Source organism: Orcinus orca, chromosome 10, assembly GCF_937001465.1.
Source record: "Orcinus orca chromosome 10, mOrcOrc1.1, whole genome shotgun sequence".
Taxonomy (NCBI): Eukaryota; Metazoa; Chordata; class Mammalia; order Artiodactyla; family Delphinidae; genus Orcinus; species Orcinus orca.
The window spans coordinates 77,075,203-77,103,136 of NC_064568.1; the positions used below are offsets into that span (position 1 = coordinate 77,075,203).

Here is a 27,934-nt window from a genome sequence, read left to right on the forward strand (position 1 = left end):
CCAAGTACTTATCACAAGGTGTCTTTGCTAAAATCTGTTCACTTGCAAAAATGATTTGGACGAGATCTGCTTGCATTCTCTCTTTCATCTTGTTTTTTGCCCACATAGCAGCTGTATCGGTAAGTAGGTTCTGTTCTTCATGGTATTTAGAAATATTCATTGTAGTATATGTTATCCATTTACTGTATCTTTATTTCTTTTCAGATTAAGCATCTTTCTAAAGGAAATGGTAAGAACTAATTGAAATGTATAGAGTGTTTTCTGAACTTTCTCTCTTTTGTTCAGCAATACTGGTAACAATATTTTCCCCCACTTTTAACAGTACATGATGGAGAGTTTGATGAACAGAAGGATATTTCAGAAATCAATTTAGGTGGGTGCAATTTCTGCCATCATTAATGCCTTTAAATAATTTAAAATCCTGTGATAGAATTGCTGAAAATCTCTTAACCTTCGTAGTATGGTATTGGGTAACTTTAGGAGAGAACTGTTCATTCGTGCCTCATTAGAATTTGCAGAGTTTCTGAAAATGGAAATGTGGAAGGAGAATACTGGTTAGACCAAATTTTCTAGAACTAGTGAGTGCTCAGTGGATCTAGAAATATATAACAAGATTTTTGTTGGTAAAAAATTTATTCTTCCAGTTTTCATTTTGAAAAAAGAAAAAAGAAGGGAAAATGGATGATTATTTTGCTTGCTAAAGAAAAATGTAAGGAATATGCCTTTGGTTATATTTAGTGGGGAAAAAACCCCAGTCCCTTTACTGGCCCATCATATTCACTAACAACTGTTTGCTTGGGACATGGAGAGGAGTGTGAAGTGTCTCTGTTTCGACATCTTGTCCACAAAAACATTCCTTGAAGAAATCCATTGGTCTCATCCCTTACTGAGAGGAGAGAGATGCCAAGTAATCGTCTCTCTTTTCTCTCTCGTCCTGTCTCTAAAATGGGGGAGAAGCTGCGACATTCTGGGTATCTTTGGTTAGAATTGGTGGGAAACAGAGGTTCCATATTTCTGATCATAAGTACCTTATAGTTTACAAAAGCTTTCATATCCAATTGCATATTTATTTGTCAGATTCTGTAATGGGGGGCTTCCCTGGTGGCGCAGTGGTTGAGAGTCCACCTGCCGATGCAGGGGACGCGGGTTCGTGCCCCGGTCCGGGAAGATCCCACATGCCGCGGAGCAGCTGGGCCTGTGCGCCATGGCTGCTGAGCCTGCGCATCCGGAGCCTGTGCTCCACAGCGGGAGAGGCCACAGCAGTGAGAGGCCCGCGTACCGCAAAAAAAAAAAAAAAAAATCTGTAATGGGGTGAGTGCTATTTTCATTTTGCAGGAAGGAACAGGAGGCTCCTTTGGGTCAAGTTGACTCACCCAAGACCACAGATGGCAGTGGTAGAGCTCACCTCCAGGTCTTGTGACTCATAGCTTAATAGCTCAGTCCTATATGAAGAATGTAAAACTAAAAAATCCCATACCTTAGGGGTAAATTCCTCTGGCTTTGTCCCATTTACAGGGAAGCCAGTCTAGGTGATATTTAGTTGGAAAACCTTGAGAATGATTGCAGGGGTAAAGTAGAAATCACTTAGGAAAGTAAATGGGTGCATGGGTCTCAAGACTTCAGAGCCAGGCGTCAAGCCCTCTCTCTTTAAAGTCAGGCAGTCAAGGTGTCTGTAATTCAGAGGATCTGCTGTATCTTAAAGGTCCTGAGGCAGGAAAGCCTTGAGGTTTTAGAGCAGTGCTTCTCAAACTTTAGCATCAGAATCCCCCAGAGGATTCAACACCAATGAGATTAGATTTATTTCCCCCCTATTAAGGCTGCTCTAAACCATCAAGGCTTTCCTGCCCCAGGATGTTTCTATTTGCTGTTGCCCCTGCCTTCAATTCCCTTCCTTCACTCCCCACTCCACTAGATTTCTGCGTAAATGCCACCTCCTCAGGCAGGCCTTCCCTGACCACCATTTATGAATATCAACCCTCCTTCACCTCAGCACTCTTTTCCTTCTTACTCTGTTTTACGGGGTTTTTTTTTTCAATTATGCTTTTCACCATCAGCCATACTTTACATTTATTTATTTATTTGTATCCCCTTCCTCTCCAATCAAGAATGTCATCTCCCCGAGTGCTTTGTTTTGTTCTCCACTATATCCCCAGCATCTAGAACAAGGCATAGGACACATTAAGCACTTAATAAGTATATGTTTCATGAACAAACTGGGTAGTGAACAGGCTGGGGCTTGCTTTCAATGGATCTGTACTTCTTGGTGAAATTCTCCTACTGCACTCTCTCACTCCTCTGTGACCCCATCCATGCTGACCAGCCCTTGGGGCCAAGGTCCCAGTAGGCTTCTTCACATTGCTCTGGAAGAGCCCTTCCCTCATCCAGGCCAGGGGTCAAGAAATGCATAATTTTGCCCAGGACCGGCCTAGGCAAGAGTATGGATGGACCAGCCCATAGTAGCCCTACTGAAAAGGCAATTCAAAACCTGGGTCCTGCTGCCTGTGAGGCAGTGGCATCACTGCTGTTTGTTGTTGTTTAATTGTGCTGTTATATGACTAGGTTATGGTCCTGAGGTTAAGTAAATCTAGGAAATATGGGCATGAGGGAGGGAGTGATTCAGGGACAGCCTTAATTAGTCATTAACAAGCACAACCAGGAAGCCTCATCATAATAACACCTCCACGGTGTCATTACAGAGCCTGAACCCAGCTCCTGAATGAGCTGTAAGCTTTGCCAAATGAGACCGCTGATTCCATGTGAAGTTGTGGTGATTATCCTCTAGTGTGATTTTCCAGCTGTAAATCAGGGGCTGTTCTCAGAATGAAGTATGATCTGATGATTCTGTCTGAAGTAGTCTGTGTTTTCAAGGGAAGGATACTTGTCAAACTTTAGGGCTGTAATAAGAAGTGACATTCTTTTAAATGCCCTTAGTTTTCCCACCAGGATCGTCCCTTTTAAGGATCTTACCAATGCCATCAGGGAGAAAGTATATTCTGCTAAGGTCCTGACAGCAGATGTTTGGAGCCATGGTTTTGAATGGATCTACCCATACTTGCCAGGTCTTCTTTATTATCAGGGCAGCACCCTGAGCTTGGCTTTGGAGGACACCATTGTTTTTTCATGGGGAAGAGCAAAATCAACCCATTTAGCTAGGGTGGGGAAGAAGGATAGTACAATAGCAGAAAGGACCCTGGACGGGAAGTGGGAAATTCTATAGCTCACTCAGCTGCTGACCACCTGGTACCTCATTTCCTGTCTCAGGAAGTCCCATTTTGACCCCCAAAGTGTAAGAGTTTTGAAGTCAATGACCAAAAAGATTCCTTCTCACTTGTCTCTTACTTTTAAGATTCTTGGACAAGATTTCTTTTCTTTTTTTTAATTGAAGTATAGTTGATTTACACCATAATATTAGTTTCAGGTGTACAACAGAGTGATTCAATATCTTCAAAGGTATACTCCATTTACAGTCATTATAAAATATTGACTATATTCTCTGTGCTGTATAATATATCCTAGTAGTTTATTTATTTTATACATAGTAGTTTGTACCTCTTAATCTTCTACCCCTATCTTGCCCTTCCCAACCCCCTTCCCTATTGCCACTGGTAACCACTAGTTTGTTCTCTATATCTATTTCTGTTTTGTTATATTCACTTGTTTGTTTTATATTTTAGATTCCACATATAAGTGATAGCATAGAGTACTTGTCTTTCTCTGTCTGAATTATTTCACTAAGCATAATGCCCTCTAGGTTTCTTGTTCCAAAAATGACAATAGAGAATGTGACAATATGTGATATTTATTGACTATTTACATTTGTTCAATTAGAAGAAACTTTTGCATTGTTTCAAAAGCGTTTCACCACATAAAGATTAACAACTAAAGACTTACAATAGAAAAGATTCATTTTATTTTGAGAGATCCCTTTTAGTAATTCTCATTCAAATATTTCTTTTTTTAAAATCCATGTCTAGCTGCAGGCTTGGACCTCTTTCAGGGGGACATTTTTCTACAGGTGAGTACCTGCTAGGAACACAATAACATTCCCCCCAGGACTGGCTGTGTCATAGGATGGTGAGCTTCTGCTCTGTGTCCAGCCACTGAGATGAAAAAATCTCATCTATAATCTGTACCCACAAAGACTTCCACTGTGGTTGCTGGTAAACAAAAACAGACAAAAACATTAGCGAACAGTACAAGAGAGTCTATAATTATTAAATTGCTTGTCCATCCAATTTTCCTAATAAGTGAAGCATGAGAGAGAAGGAAATCCACCACCATATTGAAAGTGGCTATTTCAGTTTTGAGGAATTGTAGGTCACCTTTATTTGGTTCTCAAAAATTTCTCTGGAATTTTCTAAAATGTCTGTAATGAACTTCTATTGATTTTACAATATAATCAGAAGATAAGTTGACTAAACTGTTTGAATTGTGTGACAGATTGTTAGTGGTGTGAGAGTTTAGAGAAGGGGGAAGCCAAGGAGACCAACTGTCCAGTCACCTTTGCCTTTATTTCTGCAGAATTCCAGAAATGGCCTGAGAGACCCCAGCGCCAGGTGGAAGTTCCCCATCCCTTACATCCTGGCCGACAATCTGGGTAATATTAATTGTTCTTCATTAGGAGTTTTGAGTTGAATTCTTCTGTCTCACCTCTCCTCCTGATCATCAGCTTCAGACTTGGGGTAACTACCAACGTATAAAAGGGTTTCTAAGCTCTGACAGTTCTTTACCACACGGTATGAGAGGCATGACATTACATCTGAACCCATGCTGCTTAACCAGTCTGAGATACAGAGTATCAAATAATGATTTTTAAAATGCAGAACACACTAACATGTTAATCAGACCAAGAGCAACACAAAGAACAAAAATTAAATATAATTTGACATCATAGCAATGAAAAATGTGCACTTGCAATAACAGTTTGTTTAGGTTGAATCTAAATATGGTACCAGGATACTAGTTTCAATATATTGATTTCTTCCCTTTCTGTTGCAAGACAAACATGTCACCCTTTTGAGAAATAGAAAAGACTATATTTCATTGTCCTTGTTCCTCTGTATTAAAATTTTCTATTCTTTTCTCTCTCTTAATATAAAGGACTGAAATCAGTTGCATTTTGTTCATTGTTGAAAATAGTAATTGGTGGAAATAAATAAATATTAGAAGCCACGCGTGGACACTGGCCGACATCAAGCCCCTGACTGACAGCTCAGCAGCCACCATGATGCAGTGCCTGTCTGGGAGGCCCATCCTCTGTGGATGGGCAAGAGGAGAGGGGAAGCTAGGACAATGTTGCTCAGTCTTAATGAGCTGCTGCGCTGCTCCCCTTGTCAGGAGACATAGATTATGTTTCAAGAATTTTCCATCACTTTTTATCAGTGCTGCCTCCCATGCCTTTTCTGGAGAAAAGCTACGTGGTAACAAGTGCTGTTTTTCTCAGTTATTTTATGGAAAATTGAGCTGAGTTGTTTTTCCCCAGTGTTTGACAGGGCACTTGGAAATTCAAGGAGCATCCCTATTTACTGGGACATGATTTAAGAAACATTAATTTTAAAAATATGAGATAAGTATGTGGTAAAGTGCCAAGAATTAGAAACTCTTTGAGAGAATGCTGAAAATCAAATGTGCAAGAATGTAATTTAATTTTATAGAACTTAGCTTAAGTTGTAACTTAGAGACCTACCTCCAACAAGTTGATGGGATTAAAAACCACACACACACACACACACACACACACACACACACACACACGGTAAGAAACAATCTCCTTTCCTTTGGAGTATCTTTCTCCCCCACCCATCTTTGTCTTATGCAATACCAAGGTATGTACACGTGCAGATTAGGCAAAAGGAATGATATTTGATCTTTGGTCATTGATCCACAAAGGTTACTAATAGGCATCTATAGGTCCCTAAGGCTTCTGCTGCTTTGGTTCCAAACTTGGGTTACAGAAATCTTTTCTAAGGCTGCCTGCAGAGCTGCCTATCTAGGCTTGCCATCTATTGGGGATCCTACAGGGAAGCAGCATAAATATTACACATACTTCTTATGCTTTCAGGAGCCATAAACCTCTGTAAGCTCTGCTCTCTTCCTCTAGCAAGAGTGGTGACTTTTTAGATTGGGGGAAGGAATCCCTTTCCCAATGCTCTCCAAAGTACTTTATCCAGAAGACAGAAGTGGCTTGAATCACTTCTGTCTTGTGCTCTGCCATGCGGCTCTCCTGAGGGAAGGTACTCGGAACTTCTGCTTAAATGGGGGATAATGAAAGGGAGAAAGTGGGGAAGTTATGATTTTGTTCAACCACACATACGTAAGTGTATTCTTATTTTGTAGATATATATACATTATGTATTTAACATATGCACTTAGTGTTTATATCCACAAATAATGTGTCAGTTTTAGTTTTCAAGGGATCTATTTACTATAAAAAAAAAATCTGTCATGGCCCCCAGTGGATTTCATGTGGTGGCGTGATTTTCTATGTTCATAGGTTATATATATTATCCAAGAGCTAGCTACGGCTCATTGATATTTTTATTGATTTCTGCAGCACTGAATGCCAAAGGAGCTATTCTCTATGCCTTTGAAATGTTCCGCCTCAAGTCCTGTGTGGATTTCAAGCCCTATGAAGGAGAGAGCTCGTACATCATCTTTCAGCAGTTTGATGGGTTAGTATGAAATTTTACAGAGTGTGAAAATCACATGTCCTTTGATTATAAAAAGTGACACATCTCTTTCAAAGGCTAAAAGAAGAAATTGGAAAGAAACTAAAAGCAAACTCAAATCTTTCACTGTGAATTTTTTAAAGTGGCATCACATTTTTAATGAGCTCTGTAGAGAATGAATTGTTTGGAAACCTCGGGGAACCAGGGAGACTCATCTCAGTTCTTTTCCTGGGTTGAGGTTATGCTTTAAATTACAGTCCTTTTTTTTTTCTGGTACTCGGGCCTCTCACTGTTGTGGCCTCTCCCGCTGCGGAGCACAGGCTTCGGACACGCAGGCTCAGCGGCCGTGGCTCACGGGCTCAGCCGCTCCACGGCATGTGGGATCCTCCCGGACCGGGGCACGAACCCGCGTTCCCTGCATCGGCAGGCGGACTCCCAACCACTGCGCCACCACGGAAGCCCCTTTTTTTTTTTTTGTCAGATTTATTAAAGTATAAAATGCATCCTTTTAATGGCTCTGTTTTAAAGTATAGTACTCTGATGGCTGGACCTCTTTGAAAAGTTCTAGATGTAGATTTGCTTTTCAGAGTTACTTATTTCTAAGAAGAAATAAATGGTATATCAAGAAAGAAGACATTTGTCTTCAGCGGTGCGTATATCAACCAGTCTGAGCTAGATGAAGTTGCGAAGCAAAGCCACCATCTGCCGTGACTCTGTAGGTCTGTGTCTTCAAGACCCAGCTGGAGGTATCTCTTCACACTGCAGTTCCCAACATGGCCTCTAGGTGTTGCCTGGATTTCGTTGTCTAGTTCTGAAGGTGGGGATTTTGTTAATCATGGATGGGTAACAGACGTAAAGAAGGAAGTTAGCACATGCTTTAGCTCCTCGAGAAGAGTCTTAGACCTCAAAAGGTGTAAGCTTGGCAAGTAGGGGTGGTGGAGTAATAACAAGTGAATAGGTCTAGTATGCTATGGTGACCGCAGAAGCAGGACATAGTGTGAAGTGAAGATTCAGGCAGAGCCAAGCTGAGTGGCAGAGAGATGAAGAAAGGAGAAGGATGGAGAGGTAGAGGAAAGGGAAGGGCAAATGGGAGGTGGAAAGAGAGAGAAAACCCGAATTCGGGGGACTCTTATTGCCTGTGGTCGGGAGATGTCTCTATTACACTTAAGTTAGGGGAGAGGAAAAGGGAGGAAGAGGGTCCAGGAAAGGGGCTGGCCCAAAGCGCCCCAAACCCTTCAGGATCCTGGTCCTCTGAAGCTGGAGGTTAACTGGGCTCTTTCAGAAGGACAAGGTCAAAGATTTACAGAGTGGTGGAGTTACCGTATTTTGCAACTTACACCTTTCCTTTGGGGAGGGATGTTAAAAAAAAGATAAATAATAAATGCTCCCTCTGGATTGTGGATATTTTGCAGAGTTAACTCTGAATTGGTAATAAAATGCTACCGTCAGGCAAGGTGATAATGGTGATGTTTGCACAACTCAGTACATTAACTAAAGATCATTGAATTGTACACTTAAGATTGGTGAATTTTATGGTATGTCAATTATACCTTAATAAAGTTGTTAGAAAATAACTAAGGTCTATCTTTGAGTAGAAATCAAGCCTATTAGCATTTGAACTTATATGATGTTAGCAGTCTTGGGAAAACAGTGGCAGGTAATTTAATGTGATTGTCACCAAGGAACTCACAATTCACTGGTAGCATTTAAACTATTGTCAGATCTCTTATTCTGTTGAGCGTTGGTTAAGGTATAGATCCTTGTTGAGGTGGAAAATCAGATGTACGAGAAAAGACAAAAATAATTGGGAAAAAGAGGGAAAGAGGCTGCACACGAGGAATTTAGAGTATCTGCTAGCAGTTCCTGAGTCCACTATTTTCTGAGGGAATTTATGGGTCCTTCTTGCCTGGAGCCCTTCAGTCATAAGTTAGGCCACCTGCTGTGTGTTGTCATAATGCTGCAGATTGGGTAATACCCCAAGAAATGAACTTGATTAACTTGCATTTTTAATGAGGTTCTTTTTTATGATCATAAAATATATGCCTGCTCATTATAGGAAATTTGAAAAGTCATGAAAATGTAAAGGAGAAGACATAAATCAACCACAGCCACTGCTCAGACAGCTTTGTGGTATAAAAGCAATAGTGTTGTTCTTTGGAATGCCCCATGGGTTTGTGAAGGTGAAGAAAGATGCCAATTTTTACTTCTTTTTACCTGATGCATTATTAGGATTGATTTGCCTCTGAGTATGTAGGCGTACTTTTATAATGGCCTATCACTTTTAAAGGCTGCATAATATTCTCTCCAGGGAATGTTGCTTTTTCCACCAGCGCCCTATGTTGATGAGAATGCTATCAGTAGTTTCTTTTTGAAATCAAACCTAAATTTCTTCAAACCTAACCTAATTTGTGTTTTGGAATCCTATGAATTACAGCTGCTTAAGAATTCTCTAGAAGAAAATTTCTTTCTTCTCTTTAAAGGTGCTGGTCTGAGGTTGGCGACCGACACGTAGGACAGAACCTTTCCATTGGCCAGGGATGCGACTATAAGGCCATCATTGAACATGAGATCCTGCATGCTCTGGGGTTCTACCATGAGCAGTCAAGGACGGACCGGGATGATTATGTGAAGATCTGGTGGGATGAAATTCTTCCAGGTGTGTATGAACCCAAGGTGCTATTATCTTTATCACTTGCTCAGCCCAACCCTGGGATGACCAGGCCAAACCTATGTATGAATGGGAGCTTCAATTTCTCCAGGAGGAACACAAAATATGGCCTCTCCCGTAGGCTGTGCTCATCTGATCACAACTGATCCCATATAAGTGTCTCAGGGAAAGGCGAATGGTGGTTAACTAAATGTAGGGTTAACTGATCATCAAAAGCTCTTGCTTTGTTTCAGTGTTTTTGTTGAAAATCTATCTAAAATTCTATTCTCCTGTCTTAGTGAGTAAAATGAATTAGGTCCCTGAGGATGTCAGGGTCCTTTTTCTGCATGTGAAATCTTGTGTAGAAAACTGCATGAGGTTTAGTTGACTGTATGATAATCCGAAGACGTACTCCAGCATTTTTTTTGGTGCTTTACCAAATCAACAATAGGTGTTTAAAAACAAAACAACTACAGCAAAAAACAAAACCAACTTTTATCTGAATTTGCACTCCCAATTGTGTTAATTCTAGCTAATAGTTTTTCTGATTCATCAAAATGCACAAGTCTTTTTCTCCTTTCTAAGCACCTCTTTCCTTCTGCCCCCAACCCATAAAGGATAACACAGTTTTATTTCACATGTTATTATGCAGTTATTCTAAAAATTCTGATGAAAATGTTATAACTCAGTTTACCAATGGACATTCCATGCTGTGTTTCTGAAAACACCTAGTTTTTTTAAAAAGATTCTTTCGATTTTAAAGTCTTTATTGAATTTGTTACAATATTGCTTCTGTTTTATGTTTTGGTTTTTTTGGCCATGAGGCATGGGGGATCTTAGCTCCCTGACCAGGGATCAAACCTGCACCCCCTGCGTTGGAAGGTGAAATCTTAACCACCACAGGACCACCAGGGAAGTCCCAACACCTCGTGTTTGATTAGGAATTAGTTCAGGAAGTGGAAAAGCATCATTTTTGGCAGTGATAGCTTAATGAAACTTTAATGTATTGGAAGTGCCTTAACTATGACCACACATGGTTTTCATGAAGCAAATCGTTGCCTCGTAATTATCTGTTTCATTTAGATCCCAGTTTAACATATGAGTTCACAGACTGCAGTGCATCTCTAATAATTTTAGGGACTTGGAAGAACTGGCCATACTTTACAATTAAATAGCAGTCTCCAAAAGACTTCTGCCAGAACTGGCTCGTCTTGGAGTCAGCTGTAACCATGGATCTCACAGGAGGCAGGGGTACAGATGGCTAATCCTATCGAAATCACCTCTGGGGTTTCTCAATCTGTGTCCCTCCCGGCACCTCCTATTCTGATATTTCATGAATGTGGAGTATTGGTGGGAGGAGGGGAAACTATGTGGTTTATAAAAGCCTAATCTGTTACCAGGATTGGACCCACACCTATACTCCCACCCATCCTGCCATTCAACCACTGAGCTATAGGCCGAGTAATATTCTTCTTTGTCCCCCGATACAATCTAGAGAAGTTCTAGACAGTATTCACCCAAGTATGAAATAATAGATCAAAAACAGTATATTTTGTCTCCCAGGGGTAATTGCCTTATATCTGGGTCTGTGTAGATGCGCCAGGAGAGTGCAGATCAAAGGACCGAATCTCTGCTTGTGAGGCTCCGGGCAGTATTAGACTTCGTCTGAATTTGCTAGAGGCCTGAATTTCTTACTTTCTCTTATATACTTAACTCTGCTGAAAATGACATGAGGAAGCAGAAAACATTCGCATTTTTAAGTCTTGAAGAACACAATGCTCGGTGCTTTTAAGATAGTTTTAGACCATATGAGGTCTCCTTTCTCAGAGGGAGCCTGTACACTTACAAGGATAATTTGCAGACATGCTCAGTTTTGGGTTGAGCATGAATGACTCACTATGTTTGCTCATCTCCTGTCTGTGTTTTCATTAGGTGTAATTTCATATATCTAAACTGCTTGCAATCACTGGAGAACTCTCCTCAAATGAGACATCAAATCCAATTTAGATCATAAGCAAGGGCAGTATTATTGCTCAGGGTAATTTATGACTTTATTGCATCTCATCTTCAGTTGATGGCAATCTTATTATTTAACCTAGGAAGATACTCTATTGGCCATATAGTTCTCTCCCCAAATCCATCTCTGTTTCTGAAGTCAGAATTGTGTTTTCTGGATCTGTTTTCTTTTATTAAGCAAAACACTTCTGAGGTCTAGCAGGGGGTCTACAGACTACAGTCTGTGGGCCATATCTGTTTGCTTTTGTAAATAAAGCTTTATTGGAACATAGCCATGCCCATTTGTTTACATACTGCCTATGGCTGGTTTTGTGCTATAACAGCAGAGTTGAGTAGTTGTGACAGAGACCATACATCTTGCAAAGCCAAAAGTATTTTCTATCTGACCCTTTACACAAAAGTTTTGCCCATGAGCTCTGGTTTACAAGATCACTTCCTCTTCAACCTCTCGGCTGTGAGTTCCCTGAAGGACCGTGCCTGTCCTAGTCACTGCCAGGGACCACCACCCACCTAGCACAGCTCCCAGTAAATAGTAGGCATGACAAAAATGTGTTGAGTTAAATTTTAAAATGTATTAAAAACATTTATTTGGTAAAGCATTCTGATAAGTATCCTTGGATAATAAAGAATAAAACTATCTATTTTAACCTGATGATTTTATTGCAAGTTAAGGAAAGCAGCCAGTGAGTTGAAAGTGCCTTGCTTAAGATAACACTGAGAGTTACCAGGAGACCCCAGACCCACGCCCAAGTCCTCACACCCCCTAAATGCTTTTTATAATTTTGCCCCCTTAACGGCCATCTGAAGAGCACATGCTCTGGAAGGAATGACTCTCCTCCTTCCCTGTTGGGGTTATTTATTTCTTGCAGTTCTGTACCAACTTTGAAAATGCTTCGATCCCTCTTGGATTAAGTCCCCATAAAACCCCTGTGAGCTGGGAGGATGTAACATCAGTATTGTCATTTTATAGTTAAAACAAGTTTTGATCAAAGGGTTCATGGGCTTTTCCAAAAGCATCTGGGGACCACTGCCAGGCTGTACCACACTTCTCCAATCCTGAGTGTACCTGAGTTGATGTCTTTGAAAGTTGGTCACATTTTCTTCTAATTATTAAAAACAGTTGGATGGGAAGCTAGAAAGGGAGAAAGAGATGATGAAGGTGGGAAGTTTTGACTGGGAGAGTTATGAGTATTCTCATTCAGTTTTTCTATCACTTCCTAAGAAGGGAATTAAAAACCGTGAACTTCCCATTACTGCAGCTGAACCAGTAAATTCCTGATGGCTGCTGGATTAAAAGAGTATCTGGGTGGTTTCTCATTTCAGCATTTCACATTGCAGGGCATATTCTCTGACTTATGCTAATCTCATTTAAAATATTTTCATTTTCTATTTTGAAAGGAAAGTCAGTTTTCTTCCTATTCTGTTTTTCTCACCGTGGGGCAATTTCTAGAACAGGAGAGTGTGAGCCTTGATTGACAGGACGCCACTTTCTCGCCAGGTGCTAAACTTTCCTTCTGCCCGTTAGATTTCTTTTTCCTAAATTGTTGGAGAGCTGGCCAGGTACAGCTCTTGGTGGATGAGGTACTTGGCTGTTAGCAAGATGAATCAATCCTGAATATTTTCCTGAGTTCAAAAATTCCTTTTCCTACCATGAGGAATACCTGCCTCCACTTTGATATCTCATCTTCTCTTTCTTAAATCCTCATACATACACACACACATATTTATTTATTTATTTATATGTATAAAAATGAATCTTTGATTTAAATATACATTTAATAACATGCATTGTATATTTACATTACATTATAATATATGTATATATTATGTACATATTTAATAATATGTATATATTTATTATTAATTATAACATGTATTTTTTTTCTCTTTGGGAGTATTTACCCATTTATTTAATTGCTATGCCAGTTTCAAGCTACCACACAATTTTACTGAACAAGGAGTTAGGGAAAGATTCTCAGAATCAGTTCTCCTGACCTGGACAAGGTGGCCCCAGCTCATGACTCTTTCCCACTCAAACCAGCTTCCTCTTACTTTTTAAAAAATTTATTAATTTTATTTATTTATTTTTGGCCGTGTTGAGTCTTTGTTGCTGCCCACAGGCTTTCTCTATTTAATATCCATTATAATAATTGTATGTACTATTATATAATATATTAGTACTTTACAATGTTATTAGTAAACATTGATATATATTAATTTTATATACATTGTGCAAATTATAAAATATGTTAAATATGTATATATATTTAGATCAAAGATGCATTATTCTGCCCCCCCTCCCTTATTTTGGTCTCTGCTTGAGTATCTAGTCAAAGAGGGTAGGATGGGGAAATGACATGACTGATCAGGACCTGTGGATTCCCTCCTTGACAGGTTATCAGCACAACTTTAACACCTACGATGACAACTTCATCACAGACCTCAACACACCCTATGATTACGAGTCTTTGATGCACTACGAGCCTCTCTCATTTAACAAGAATGCTAGTGTCCCCACCATCACAGCCAAGATCCCTGAGTTTAACTCCATCATTGGGCAGCGCCTGGATTTCAGTGCTATCGATTTGGAGAGGCTGAACAGAATGTACAACTGCAGTGAGTACCTCTGGGTCTGAGGACTGGGTAACCCCCCTGACCTTACGGGACTCCTGTACATTTTCCTTTGTGTTAATTTGTTAATTTTGTTAATTTGTCCATTTCATTAAGGACATTAGTTTCCCTATCCTTAGAAAAAATTGTAACACCTACCCCACAAGATGGTCATGAAAATCAATTATGTGTTTGTGTTCTGTAAAGTGAAAATATTGGGCCAATGTAAGGAGCTGGAATTGTCCAACTTCTTCAGCTTCCCTTTGAAGGGTGCATCCTTATGTAAAGCCCAAGATAGTTATAGGCTTGAAAGTATTTTGTATCTTAAATTCTTTGTCCAGGTTAGTGGTTCCTGGAGTCCTCTAATGCTCAGAGACGGGATGTTTTCTAAAATGGCCCCATTGGTCTTCAGAGACACATTCTTTAATCCTGTTCAATATGTATGTAGAGAAGATCTACTAAGAACAAAGCCCAGCATAATAGGTACCTCATTCTTGATCTAAAGGAGTCGATGGTTGGCATTTACAGAAAAGCATGATGGTAAGCCTTTTTACAGTTTGACTCAGTGAGGTGTGTAGGGCTGCATCTGTGTTGGCAGGTTCTGCTATCTAATGCATGATGGTAGGACTTACAATTGAGAAAAATCAAGACAACGAAAGGTTCATGATCCTGCTAGAACAATGACATCTTAGTAGCCTTAGCCATTAAGTATTTGACATGAGAGACCTTAAATTTTTAACCAGGTGACGAAAATATCACTTGCAGCCACAACTCACACCCTCTTGGACCACTGTGATTTCGAGAAGGCAAACATCTGTGGGATGATTCAGGGTACCAGAGATACTGCTGACTGGGTCCATGAGGACAGCACTCAGCCTGGACAAGCGGATCACACCTTGGAGGGGCGATGCACAGGTCAGTGAAGGCAGCAAGGGGGTACATTACAGAGGTTCTCCAGGTTCAAGGGGAAATGGCAGTTGGCATGTTTGGCCTCAGCTGGAATGCTGGTTATCAAACCTGGAACTCTGAGTGAGGACAAAAACCATTTCTCATATCTTTATTATTATTATTTTTGCGGTACGCGGGCCTCTCACTGTTGTGGCCTCTCCCGTTGCGGAGCACAGGCCCCGGATGTGCAGGCTCAGCGGCCATGGCTCATGGGCCCAGCTGCTCCGCAGCATGTGGGATCTTCCCAGATCGGGGCACGAACCCGTGTCCCCTGCATTGGCAGGCAGACTCTCAACCACTGCGCCACCAGGGAAGCCCGACATATCTTTATTATTAGCGCAATAAAAAGCATCCAGGTTCTGGGCATGCAAAAGAAAGGTTCATTTAAGTGATGACAAAACTGATACAGACATAATGGTTGATATGAATTTGTACTTGTTGGTTATCTAGTTTATATAGAGTGTGTGTAACACAGGAAACTGTGCTCAATATTTTGTAATAACCTATAAGGGAAAAGAGTCTGAAAAGCAATATCTGTATCTATCTATCTATCTATCTATCTATCTATCTATCTATCTGAATCTCTGTGCTGTATACCTAAAACTAACAACGACACTGTAAATCAACTATACTTCAATAAATTTTTTTTTTAATTTTAAAAAATATATGACTTTGTAGGACTTCCCTGGTGGTGCAGTGGTTAGGAATCAGCCTGCCAATGCAAGGGACACGGGTTCAATCCCTGGTCTGGAGAAATCCCACATGCCGCAGAGCAGCTAAGCCCATGTGCCACAACTACTGAGCCCACGTGCATAGACCCCATGCTCCGCAACAAGAGGGGCCACTGCAATGAGAAGCCTGCGCACTGTAACAAAGAATAGCCCCCGCTCGCCACAACTAGAGAAAGCCTGTGGGCAGCAACAAGGACCCAGTGCAGCCAAATATATATATATATATGACTTTGTAAATTAGGGCAATGTCTCTAACAGCAGTGTCCTCCGGTGGAACTACAGTGCGCACCACATATGTAATGTAAAATTTTCTAACAGTCACATAAAAAAGAAATGAGGGAAATTCTCTTTAGTAATATACTTAACCCAATATATCCAAAATCTTAACATTTCAATGTGCAATCAATATAAAAACTATTAATGAGATACTTCACACTTCTTTACAGTAGGTATTTGAAATCTGGTGTATATTTTATCCTTACAGCAAATCTCAGTTTGGACGGGCCACAGTTCAAGTGCTCCGTCACCATATACGTTTGGTAGCTGCCATATTGGATAACAGCTTCAGATAGTTCCTGTACATGGTTTGTGCAGTGAGAAAGCCATAAAGTCAGGAGAGACCTGGGTTTAAAATCTGGCTCCACCACTTGCTAATTGTGACCCCAGGAAGTTGTTTTTGTTGTTGTTGCTGTTTAAGTCTTTTGGCTTTTTGTAAGCCTCTCGGACCATCAAGCTATTGATCCTTCCCAGCGAGCTTGGAAAGAGATAATGCGTCTAGAATCTTCAGAGGCAAACCAGCAGCCTGACTCCCTACTTATTTCCCCCATCGTCCCTTTCTCTCCAGAGGTTCTATTTATTTTTCAATTTCTATCTTAACACCCTTTTATTATGTGCTTGTCATTGAAATTGTACCAACCCTATTTGGAAGCAGGCGGGGTTATAGATTATAATAGCCTTTTAAAGATTGGACTATCATCAAGTCCCTTAGTCCACGCCTGTGTGAGAGTTGGTAAGAGTTCCTGCACGGAAGAGACCCAGCTTATCACCCAGATGCCAGGCCACCAGGGAGAATGTCGGAGGTTGTCAACAATTGCCACTCTTCCTCACGCCTTGGCAAAGGGCGAAAGTCTCTGTTACACATCAGATTATTAAACATATAATCTCCAGTGTCCAAAGGGTGATCTACGCCTGAAGTTCTCTTTAAATTTCCATCATAGCCTCTAATCTAATCTCTCCTGTGGGTTTGCTGCTAGGCTAATGTGCAAGTTCCAGCTAAACAGAAAGGTGATCTCCATGTGAGAGGAATCTGCTGAAAGAATATTCTAGCATTTTAGTAGGAAAGGAAAGGACCACAGCCCAGAGAGGTAACTAGAAAAGCTTTCTCAGGTTAACTTGACCAGCCATTATGCTTCTTCCACAGGAGGCACATAATGGGACGGGGTTTCCTTTGCTAGAGAGCACTGCCTTATTCAGGTAGATGCATACACTCAAAGAGCTCAAAGGATAGAAGCCACTTCCCACTTGAATCCCAGAGAGATGAATGAATACCCAGTTACTGGCAGCTCTAGGGCAAGAATTCAGGTCTCCTGACTCCTCAGCTTGAGTTATTGGGCTTGCACTTCATACTTCTGACCTCAACTGGTGGAATTCCTGAGCAAGGATAACCAGGAGACCTTCTTAGCCCTGTGAGCTCTTGTTTACCTTAACTCAAGCCCTCAGCAATTCACGACACAAAAGTCTAAGGCTAGTAAGATAAAGTATTGAGAAGAACATACCGGCAAATATAATTTACCCTGATGATATATTAAAGACATATGGTATTTTTCAGCTTTGTGGAAAGCTTATTTAAACATCCTTGCTCATGCCCCATATGTGAGGCAAGATGAGGCAAGGACTCATATTGTCAAAGTACCTGGAACTGTAGGTGCTCACTTCATTTTTACTTGATGAAATGTTTTGAGTGGAGCATTTGGTAAGAGGTTGAGTATTGGAGTAAGTTTAGATGACTTCTTTTTTTTAAAGAATGGTAACATTTTTATTTATTTATTTTTATATTTATTTATTGCTGTGTTGGGTCTTCATTTCTGCACGAGGGCTTTCTCTAGTTGCGGCGAGCGGGGGCCACTCTTCATCGCGGTGCGCGGGCCTCTCACTATCGCGGCCTCTCTTGTTGTGGAGCACAGGCTCCAGACGCGCGCAGGCTCCGTAGTTGTGGCTCATGGACCTAGTCGCTCCACGGCATGTGGGATCTTCCCGGACCAGGGCTCGAACCCGTGTCCCCTGCATTGGCAGGCGGATTCTCAACCACTGCGCCACCAGGGAAGCCCTAGATGACTTCTTTATATGCAAGAATTGTTCATTGTCCTTGCCTTTGAAAAAGTGTGCTGGTTTTCCAAGTGATGTATTTGTTTAGCCACCTGCTTGTTTTAGGGGAGAGAATTTTGAGATACATGAGTTGGGCAAACCCAGCCTCTGGCATAAATGTAGACCCTTCCTCCCCTCTTTCTTAGTGTTCCTCCAAGGCTTTCTTTACATTCAGGAGAAATCCTCAGTTGGTCCCTAATATGCCTTGAATGCCCCTTCTTAGAACACAGTAAAGGTGATTCTTTACCACTGATAGTACACCCAGTTATTAGGCTACAAAAGGATGAAACTGAACCCTTCTCATTGTGAATATTTAAAATTCAATTCCTAAAACTTTGAATCCCACAGTTTCTTATATAGCTAGGAGGCCATCGCTTTTCCTTGGATTGAATCTCTAAACAACAAAGTTAATGAAGAAAATGGAATTCATCTCACGGACACTAGATTCCATCAACTTTGCTTAAAGTCTGTATTTCCTTAAGTCAGAGGTGTACATTTCACAACCTTGGGAACAAAGGCAATCAAAAGAGGCAGTGGAGAGCTGTGACTTTGACCAGCAATTCTGTCCATGGAGACAGACAGAATATTTACTGACAAACAACCTTTTTATTTTCCCCAGAAGAGTTCTAGCCTTTGTTGCATGGATGATGGCTGTTGCTCACTGTTTCACTTTGCCTGGGCTGAGGGCACCCTGGGGTATTTGTGGCCAGAGGTGGGACTTTAGGGTCCTCTCTCCATAGGTGCCGGCTACTTCATGTACTTCAGTACCAGCTTGGGGATAGCAGAGGAGGCAGCCCTGTTGGAGTCTCGGATTCTTTACCCAAAGAGGAAGCAGCAATGCCTGCAGTTTTTCTATAAAATGACAGGAAGCCCTTCAGACAGACTCACCATCTGGGTCAGGAGGGATGACGGTACGGGCAACGTTCGCAAGCTGGTCAAGGTGAAGACCTTTCAAGGTACTTAAAGGCATCCTGCAAGGACTGATTGGGCTTCATATTTGGGATTGTGCTTTTTCTCCTCCTTCCCCTCCCTCTCCCTTTTCACCCTCCTCCCCCTCTGTCTCCTCTTCCTTCCTTTCCTCCACCTCCCTTCTGCCTCTTTGAAATGCATAATGCCTGGCATGTTTTAACCACTCAATGGATGTTTTAACCGTTCAGAAATTGCGGGTTCAGGTGAGCCTGAAATATACTACTGAAAGAGGCCAATCAGGGAAAGAAAAAAGAAGGCCAATCAGAATATAAAAATCTAGTTTTCACTAGAGCTTTGGAGAAAGACAGAATAGAGAAAATTGGTGATTCAAAGGCGGAGATTGGAAGGTAAAAGGGAAGCTGCCTCTGTTTCAGCAAACTGATTGATACCACTATTTAATACACTGAGGTAACTTGAAACCCACTTGTGAAGTTGGTGGCAAGCAAGTGACTTGTATACATTAACTTCACTAAGATCACTTATATATTCCTTAGTGATACTTTATGTATTTCGATAAGAAGATCATGAAAACCTTAAAATGCTAAGGTAGTTAGTTGCTTGTGAGAGTAATCTGACTGAAAATCAAGATCCAGGGTTATAAAAGCTAAGTACTTACATTCTTGTATTATGGTGGTGGTTCGTTCAAAAATAGAAAAGGAGAGACGTGTTTTTCTAGTTTTCCATTCAACAAAGAATTTCTCAATTAAAATGGGATAAAGGAAGCATTCTTTGTTTACTTCTAGAAGAAGCTGCTGCTCTTGAAGGGTGGAGGCTTCCTTAGTAAAGGCTACTCAGAAGAACGGGGGCCCAAATTGTCTCTACCCAGGTCCCTCTGTGGGTAGAAAATACTACAAATAATGGTTTTGAGGGGTTCACTTTTCTGGCTGAAATTTACAGAGCATCTTTATCAAATAGAGGGATGACAGCTAGGTGCCCTTTAAGAGTTGAGAATTTGCTGTGTTACCAAGGACTGTAAATATGGACATATGAAATTGTCATTGTTTGACTTTTGACTTATCAAAGGTCTGTTTTATACGGTTCAGCCCAATACTTGTGCATTCAGTGCTAACATTAAGGGGGTGGGGTGCATTTATACCAACAAACCCAGGGGAAAGCCCAGAACCTGCAGAATGGAATAATGATGGAAAACAAATTCATGATTAAGACTTTTATGATAAATCAGAGTGTGTCTTTTTTTTTTTTTTCTTTTTTAGCGATTTTCCCATACTAGATATGTGACTTTGGAAAAGTTCCTTAACAAGTTTATAGCAGTTCTCTCCTGTGTTTGTTGTGAAGATTACATGAGATCGTTCATGTAAAGCACCTGCCACAGTACGAGGTTCCAAGTAAGTGCTCCAAAAATGTTAGTCACAGTTGTCACCAATTTTATTCTCTGTCCTCAGGAGATTTGGACCAAAATTGGAAAATTGCCCATGTTACACTAAGAGAGGAAAAGAAGTTTCGCTACATTTTCCAGGGCACAAAGGGTGACCCCCAGAACTTGAGTGGGGGAATTTACCTGGATGACATCACTTTGACAGAAACCCCATGCCCCGCAGGGGTTTGGACGGTCCGGAAATTCTCTCAAGTCCTGCAGAACACAGTTAAAGGGGACAAGCTTCAGAGCCCTCGATTCTATAATTCAGAGGGCTACGGTTTGGGGTTGACCTTGTACCCTCATGGCAGAACGACCTCCAGGAGCTCTGGGTACTTGGGACTTGCCTTTCATCTGTGTAGTGGAGAGAATGATGCTGTCCTGGAGTGGCCAGTGGAGAACAGACAGGTGATAATGACAATACTTGACCAGGAACCCGATGTCAGGAAGAGAATGTCCTCCAGCATGGTGTTCACTACCTCCAAGTCCCAGACGTCTACAGGTAGGTGGTTAGAAGACCTGCCCCTCCACCTGGAAGGGCCAACAGACACAGTTCTCATCTGTACAGGAGAGATTAACTTTCCCCTCACATTTCCTCCTTGGGCACGTCTACAGCAATGTCATATTGGAGCATTAAGTTAAAATGTCCTTGTTTCTTTTTTCTTTCATTGAAGTGTAGTTGATTTACAATGTTGTGTTAGTTTCTGGTGTACAGCAAAGTGATTCAGATATACATGTATATTCTTTTTCATATTCTTTTCCATTATGGTTTATTACAGGCTACTGAATACAGTTCCTTGTGCCATTCAATAGGACTTTGTTGTTTGTCTATTTTATATACAGTAGTTTGTATCTGCTGATCCCAAACTCCTAATTTATCCCTCCCACCGCCTTTCCGCTTTGATAACCAGAAATTTGTTTTCTATGTAAGTGAAAATTTTCAGTGTCATCTTATCTCTCTCTCTTTCCTGAATTCATCCATCAAGCATCTAAGTAAGGGCTTGCAAGGTGCCAAGCTCTGTGCCAGTTCCTTAGAGTACAAGCAAACCAGCCAGTCCCTGCCTCACTGAGCTCAGTCTGAGAAGACAGATCCAGCTAATCATTTATCAAATACTCAGAATTTGTGAGGCTCTGTGCAAAACTAATGCACTGAGTCCTAGAATATTACTCATTGTCAGTAGGTCCATGAAACAAACTTGCATGAATAAAGGAACGGGCAAACTATTTTTTTTTTTTCAAAAGAAGAGACTTAAGCCTTAAAAGGAAGAAGCTATAGCTCTCTCTTCCCCTTCATTGAAAAGTCACTCAGTAGTGGGCAATGACCCTTCACAGGGGTGGTTCTCTGCTCCACCCCCCTCCCAATTCTCAGGGGTTTTTTTGGAGGGGTTTATTATTCAAACAGAAAGTTACAAAAATTATAATCATCCTCATCAGTTCACTCAGTCCCATGTAATTAATTTTTTTTAACTTGATCTTTCGTTAGCACTTTTATGAATTCATCAGTTTTCCATTAGAGTTCTGAAAATGCTTATTCATTCAGTTCAGCAGTATAGTCAGTTACCAGAAACCTGTACTTGTCAGTCTTTTCCATGAATTCCTTGAAGATGAAAACCTTTTATAGGAACATTTTTGCAAAAGCATCAGAGTACACCCAGACCTGTCTGTAAATGACAAAAGACTTAAAAATGACCACGGTTAAAGATTTGACGAAAGTTCATAATAATGCAATTGACAAGGAAATTTAGTTATTTCTGAGATATACATTTTAAAGTAATAACTAGAATTATGACTTACTGCACCAGAACATAAAAGATTTTTAGAAATTTCATGTAATGTCCGAACATTTATATTAACATATTTCCATACAAATAACCCAAAGAAAGTTTAGTATAAGTTGTTTTGTTTGTTTGTTTGTTTGTACTGCAGGTTCTTATCAGTCATCAATTTTATACACATCAGTGTATACATGTCAATCCCAATCGCCCAATTCAGCACACCACCATCCCCACCCCACCACGGTTTTCCCCCCTTGGTGTCCATATGTTTGTTCTCTACATCTGTGTCTCAACTTCTGCCCTGCAAACCGGTTCATCTGTACCATTTTTCTAGGTTCCACATACATGCGTTAATATACGATATTTGTTTTTCTCTTTCTGACTTACTTCACTCTGTATGACAGTCTCTAGATCTGTCCACATCTCAACAAATGACCCAATTTCGTTCCTTTTTATGGCTGAGTAATATTCCATTGTATATATGTACCACATCTTCTTTACCCATTCGTCTGTCGATGGGCATTTAGGTTGCTTCCATGACCTGGCTATTGTAAATAGTGCTGCAATGAACATTGGGGTGCATATGTCTTCTTGAATTATGGTTTTCTTAGGGTATATGCCCAGTAGTGGGATTGCTGGATCATATGGAAATTCTATTTTTAGTTTTTTTAAGGAACCTCCATACTGTTCTCCATAGTGGCTGTATCAATTTACATTCCCACCAACAGTGCAAGAGGGTTCCCTTTTCTCCACACCCTCTCCAGCATAATTCTCCTGGAAAGAGTAAATAACCTGATTTTTTTCCAACACATTTTTTCTGATTAACAAAGCTCTTATGGGTAAACAACAAGGTCCTACTGTACAGCACAGAGAACTATATTCAATATCCTATGATAAACCATAATGGAAAAGAATAGTAAAAAAATGTATATATACATATAACTGAATCACTTTGCCGTACAGCAGAAATTAACACATTGCAAATCAACCATACTTCAATTAAAAAAAAGCTCTCTATACTCATTAAAGACAGATGGAAAGTGAAAAGTAAAGCGATAATGTGATTTTCTGTAACCTGTAACTTTGCAGCAATGAATGGCTCCATCATCTGGGACAGGCCGTCTGTCTTGGGGTCCTATGACAAGAGCTGTGCCTGTTTTAGAAGCATCGACTGGGGCTGGGGTGCTATCATCTCCCACCAAATGCTGAAAAGGAGGAGTTACCTTAAAAATGACGACCTTATATTGTTTGTGGACTTTGAAGGTATTTTGCTGGTTTTCCTGAATCAATAATCCTGTGTTCTGGGTGTTCTATTGACTTTACATGGATTTTTTTAAAGCATCTCATGGAAGGTGGGGATCTTTTGGGGGGACTAGGTTAAAAAAAAAAAAAAAGATGTGCTCTAAGAGAACCACATTGTACTCTTTTATTCAAGGACTCCCATCTCGATTTTAACTGTCCTGGGGAGAAACTAAAATTTTAGTGTCACCTTTTTGTATAACTTATCAAATGTGACAGTTGGCTGACTTCAATTTAGTTTCAATCAGTCTATCCATACTCACTTTATGCTTCTCTTCTCAAGTTAAATAAATAAAATCGTGATTGGACTACTGTAAACGTAAACATGGCAAAAAAAGAATGAAATCTTGCCATGTCCAACAGCATGGATGGACCTGAGGGGCATGATGCTTCGTGAAATAAGTCAGATAGATAAAGGCAAATACTGTACGTTTTTACTTACATGTGGGATCTGAAAAACAAAGCAAATGAACAAATATAACAAAACAGACTCACAGATACAGAGAACAAACTAGTGGTTACCAGAGGGGAAAGGGGTAGGGGTAGGGACAAAATAGGGGCAGGGGATTAAGAGGCACAAACTACTATGTATGAAATAAGTTACAAAGATGGAATGTACAGCACAGGGAATATAGTCAATATTTTATAATAACTTTGTATGCCGTGTAATCTATAAAAATGTCAAATGACTATTTATACACCTTAAAACTAATATAATATTTTAAGTCAACTATGCTTCAATAAAAAATAATCCCTCTATAAAATAGTTGGCATTATGAAAATCCGCTGGATTCAAAGCCACTTCTCTACGTCACTAAGGTGATGACCAGGAGGGGTGGAGGCAGCCCAGGGAGCTTTCTCCAGGAGTGGAAGTGAATTGTTGTCAAATTTAATCATATATCTTCCTCACCACGCTTTGTCTCTTTCCTCAAGATATCACCCACCTTGAGCAGACTGAAGTTCACATTGAAGACAGCAGGCTGATCCCCCAAAGCCTCGTTCTCCAAGGCCAGGAGCAGCCGGCTTCAGAAGAAGGTTCGGGAAAGGCCTCCTTAGAGAAAGACCTACTGGGCAGCCTGGGCCAGGGGCATCGCAGCCGACAGAAGCGGTCGGTGGACAACACGGGCCCCATGGAGGACCACAACTGGCCCCAGTACTTCAGAGACCCATGTGACCCGAACCCTTGTCAAAACGAAGGCATCTGTGTGAACGTGAAGGGGATGGCGAGCTGCAGGTAGGCTCTGTGGCCTGGGGCGGCAGGTGTAGGCCGGCAGAGGGGAGCCCTATGTCTGCTTACCCTGCTAAAAGGCACGTTTCTCAGGTCAGGGCATCCACGCCATCAGATGGTCAACCGTGTCGGTCCTTGACTCCACAAAGCCGTGCCTGGAATCAGAGGGCAGAGCAGGGGTCCTGCCAGAGCAGAAGAGTCCCAAATCTGCTGTCTCTTCACGTGTATCCCTTTGCTACCTCTGGGACGTTGTCAACAGCATCTTGAATGTTGTTGGCACTTTGAACTCCACTGCAGGGCTCAAAAATGACCCAGAGCTTTTTTTTTTTTTTTTTTTAAATATTTATTCGGTTGTAGCGGGTCTTAGTTGTGGGAGATGGGCTCCTTAGTTGAAGCTTTCAGACTCCTTAGTTATGGCATGTGAACTCTTAGTGGCATGCATGTGGGATCTAGTGGCATGCATGTGGGCCCAAACCTGGGCCCCCTGCAATGGGAGCGCTGAGTCTTATCCACTGCACCACCAGGGAAGTCCCGACCCAGAGCTTTTAGCATCAAGGCTCCATCACAGGGACTCAGGACCAAGCTTAAACCTTCCCTGACTGCAAATGTTATTATTGTTATTAATTATTATTTCTATTGTTCATTAGTGCAATTGTACTATTATCATATTTATGTTTTCAATAAGAAGAAGAAGAATATCTGATATTTGGGGGCTGCTTGCTCTGTGTCACATGCTCCCCTGAGCAGTATGCATTCATGATCTAAATTATTCCTCATAGCCACCCTGTGACATAAAGGCCCTTCTTATCCCCGCTTAGGGCATAAGAAATTTGAAGCTTAGAGAAGTAAGTAATTTGTCTGAAATTACCCAGATGGTAAATGCTGGAGCTTAGACTTGCAATCCAGGTCTGTCTGTCAGCACAGTTTGCTATATTTAATAGTTCTTTTTATAATGTTTGTTATTTGCATAAAATATTTCCTAAAAGGATGTATGTGATGACAGAAGCATCAGTTTCATTTGATAGAATAGTAGCAGATGTGGGAGCCGGTCTGCTTGACCCAAAACACCTACATTTCTTCTCAGCTCTTTTTGATCTCCACTATGTTCTTTCTTTTTTAAACTTTTATTTTGAAATAATTTTAGATTTACAGATACACTTCAGAAATGCAGCAGAGTTCCCCATACCATAAAGTCAACATCTTACATAACCACCGTACATTAGCAAAGGCAAGAAATGAGCATTAACAAAGGTAAATACTATTAAAAATAGTATTCACTAAACGATACATCTTATCCAGATTTCCCCAGTTTTTCCACCAATACACTTTTTCTGTTCCAGGATCCAATTCAGGACCCCGTGTTCCATGTAGTTTTCATGTCTCCTTAGCTCCTTCAATCCTGAGCTGGTCCTTGGTCTTGTCTTTCATTATCTTGATACTTTTGAAGAGCATTGATCGGTTATTTTACAAATTGTTCCTCAATTTGAGTTTATCTGATGTCTTCTCATGATTATATTGGGGTTGTGCATTTTGGGTAAGAACCAAGACGTGATATGACCTTCTCAGTGTGTCATGTGAGGGGTACCGGATGTCAATATGTGTTATTACCGGTGAGGTCAACCTTGTCATCTGGCCAAGAGGGTGTCTGCCAGCCCTGTCTCCTGAGAAGTTACCATTCCTCACTCTTTAATTAACACATGTCTTGGGAGAGACACTCGGAGACCATGCAGACATCTTGCCTTTCCTCAAACCCTCACCCACTAATTTCAGCATCCGTTGGTGGAGTTTGCTGAACCATCACTACTGTGTGTCAGGAAACACATTCTTTAAGTGTCCCAAACCTTTCTCCTGAACTTTGCATATGGTAGCCAAGAGGACAGGGTCTGGAGACAGACCTTCAGAGATTAGACTTCAAGAGTGAGACACTTACTAACTGCGTGGCCTTGAGCAAATTATCTAACTTTTCTGAAAGATAAGGATGATGAGAATGGCCTGGTAATAACCACCACCTCAAAGGGTTGTTCCAGGATTAAATTAATTGACTTGCGTAAAGCACTTTGAACGAGGCCAGGTGCGTGTAACTGCTGAGTGTCCCCTGCCATTGTTGCTGTGTTGGTCTTGTTGTCAGGAAGCCCTTGGGGCTCAGGTGGTTCCCACACGCCCCTGTGTCCTGTCTCCCCAGGTGCGTCTCTGGCCACGCCTTCTTCTACACTGGGGAGCGATGTCAGGCCATGCAGGTGCACGGCAGCCTCCTGGGCCTGATGATCGGAGGCGCAGCCAGCATGGTTTTATTGACCTTCACCATCATCTCCATCCTTCGCCAAAGGCCAGGCAGTGATGCCCGCTGACATCAACCAGACTGCAGAAGCACCTCCAGCCCTTGGACCCTCCCTTTCCTTCCCGTGCTCATTGCAGTTTGGGGCAGCTTCTATCGGCCTTGCTTTGCCTCCAGCCTCTTGTGTGACCCTTATGGTTTTCCTGTCCCCACCCTCACATGGTTCTGTTACCCTGCTCTGTGCTCCAAATGTATCTAGTGTGTCCTGTGATGACGCTCTTATCCCTTGTTTAATAGACTGTCTTTCCCATATACTGTAAGCTCTACGCGGGCAGACCCACCTTTACCGTGTTAGCCCAGTGCCTGGGAGTCTGCCTGGCCCGGCATGCATGGTCACTCAGTAAAAACGAATAAATGAGCCAGTAATTGAATGAACAACTAAGATATAGAAACTCTCTCCTTTCTACTGCAAGTAAGATGTATACAATGAAACGCACATGTTTTTTGTACTAGAATCAAACACTCAAATACCTGTTTTCCATCAGACACAATAGGTTTATTATTCTTTTAGGGTCTTGTGTGTTAAAGAATTTCGAATAAAGATTCCTCCTAGCAGCAGTATTTGCTTTCCTCCTCTGATTCTAAGGGAAAGTCTTTAATAAATTCAATAACTATTTCGTCAGTACCTTCAAGAGGTCCAGAATTGCATGTGAATTTGTGTGTGTGTGTGTGTGTGTGTGTGTGTGTGTATGGAAAGCTCTTTGTCAGATCTTTTTAAATTTTAAAGTACATTTTAAGGGACTTCCCTGGTGGTCCAGTGGTAAAGAATCCGCCTTCCGATGAAGGGGATGCAGGTGCGATCCCTGTTCGGGGAACTAAGATCCCACATGCCGCGGGGCAACTAAGCCTGGCTGCAACTGCTGAGCCCACGCACCACAGCTACAGAGCCCACGCACTCTGGAGCCCGTGCGCCACAACTAGAGAGAAGCCCGCGCACTGCAACGAAGATTCCGCGTGCCTCAACTAAGA

General features: G+C 41.3%; 1 protein-coding gene across 1 annotated transcript; it reads left to right on the forward strand.

The window, feature by feature from the left end:
- Positions 1–50: 50 nt before the first annotated feature.
- On the forward strand, positions 51–27,934 carry MEP1A (meprin A subunit alpha). The gene is made up of 14 exons (XM_049716154.1): positions 51–119; positions 205–229; positions 323–373; positions 3,975–4,015; positions 4,522–4,597; positions 6,554–6,671; positions 9,149–9,324; positions 13,726–13,947; positions 14,707–14,856; positions 18,725–18,940; positions 20,357–20,830; positions 23,193–23,366; positions 24,336–24,636; positions 26,813–27,934. Exons 1-14 carry the CDS (start codon positions 51–53, stop codon positions 26,976–26,978), a joined length of 2,259 nt encoding a protein of 752 aa, XP_049572111.1. The 3' UTR covers positions 26,979–27,934.

Bases quoted from the DNA above. Each gene is read 5' to 3' on its own strand.
- MEP1A (XM_049716154.1), top strand. From the start codon at position 51: ATGATTTGGACGAGATCTGCTTGCATTCTCTCTTTCATCTTGTTTTTT. The intron at 6,672-9,148 runs GTTAGTATGAAA...TTCTCTTTAAAG, and splicing joins ATCTTTCAGCAGTTTGATGG to GTGCTGGTCTGAGGTTGGCG. The intron at 24,637-26,812 runs GTAGGCTCTGTG...CTGTCTCCCCAG, and splicing joins AAGGGGATGGCGAGCTGCAG to GTGCGTCTCTGGCCACGCCT.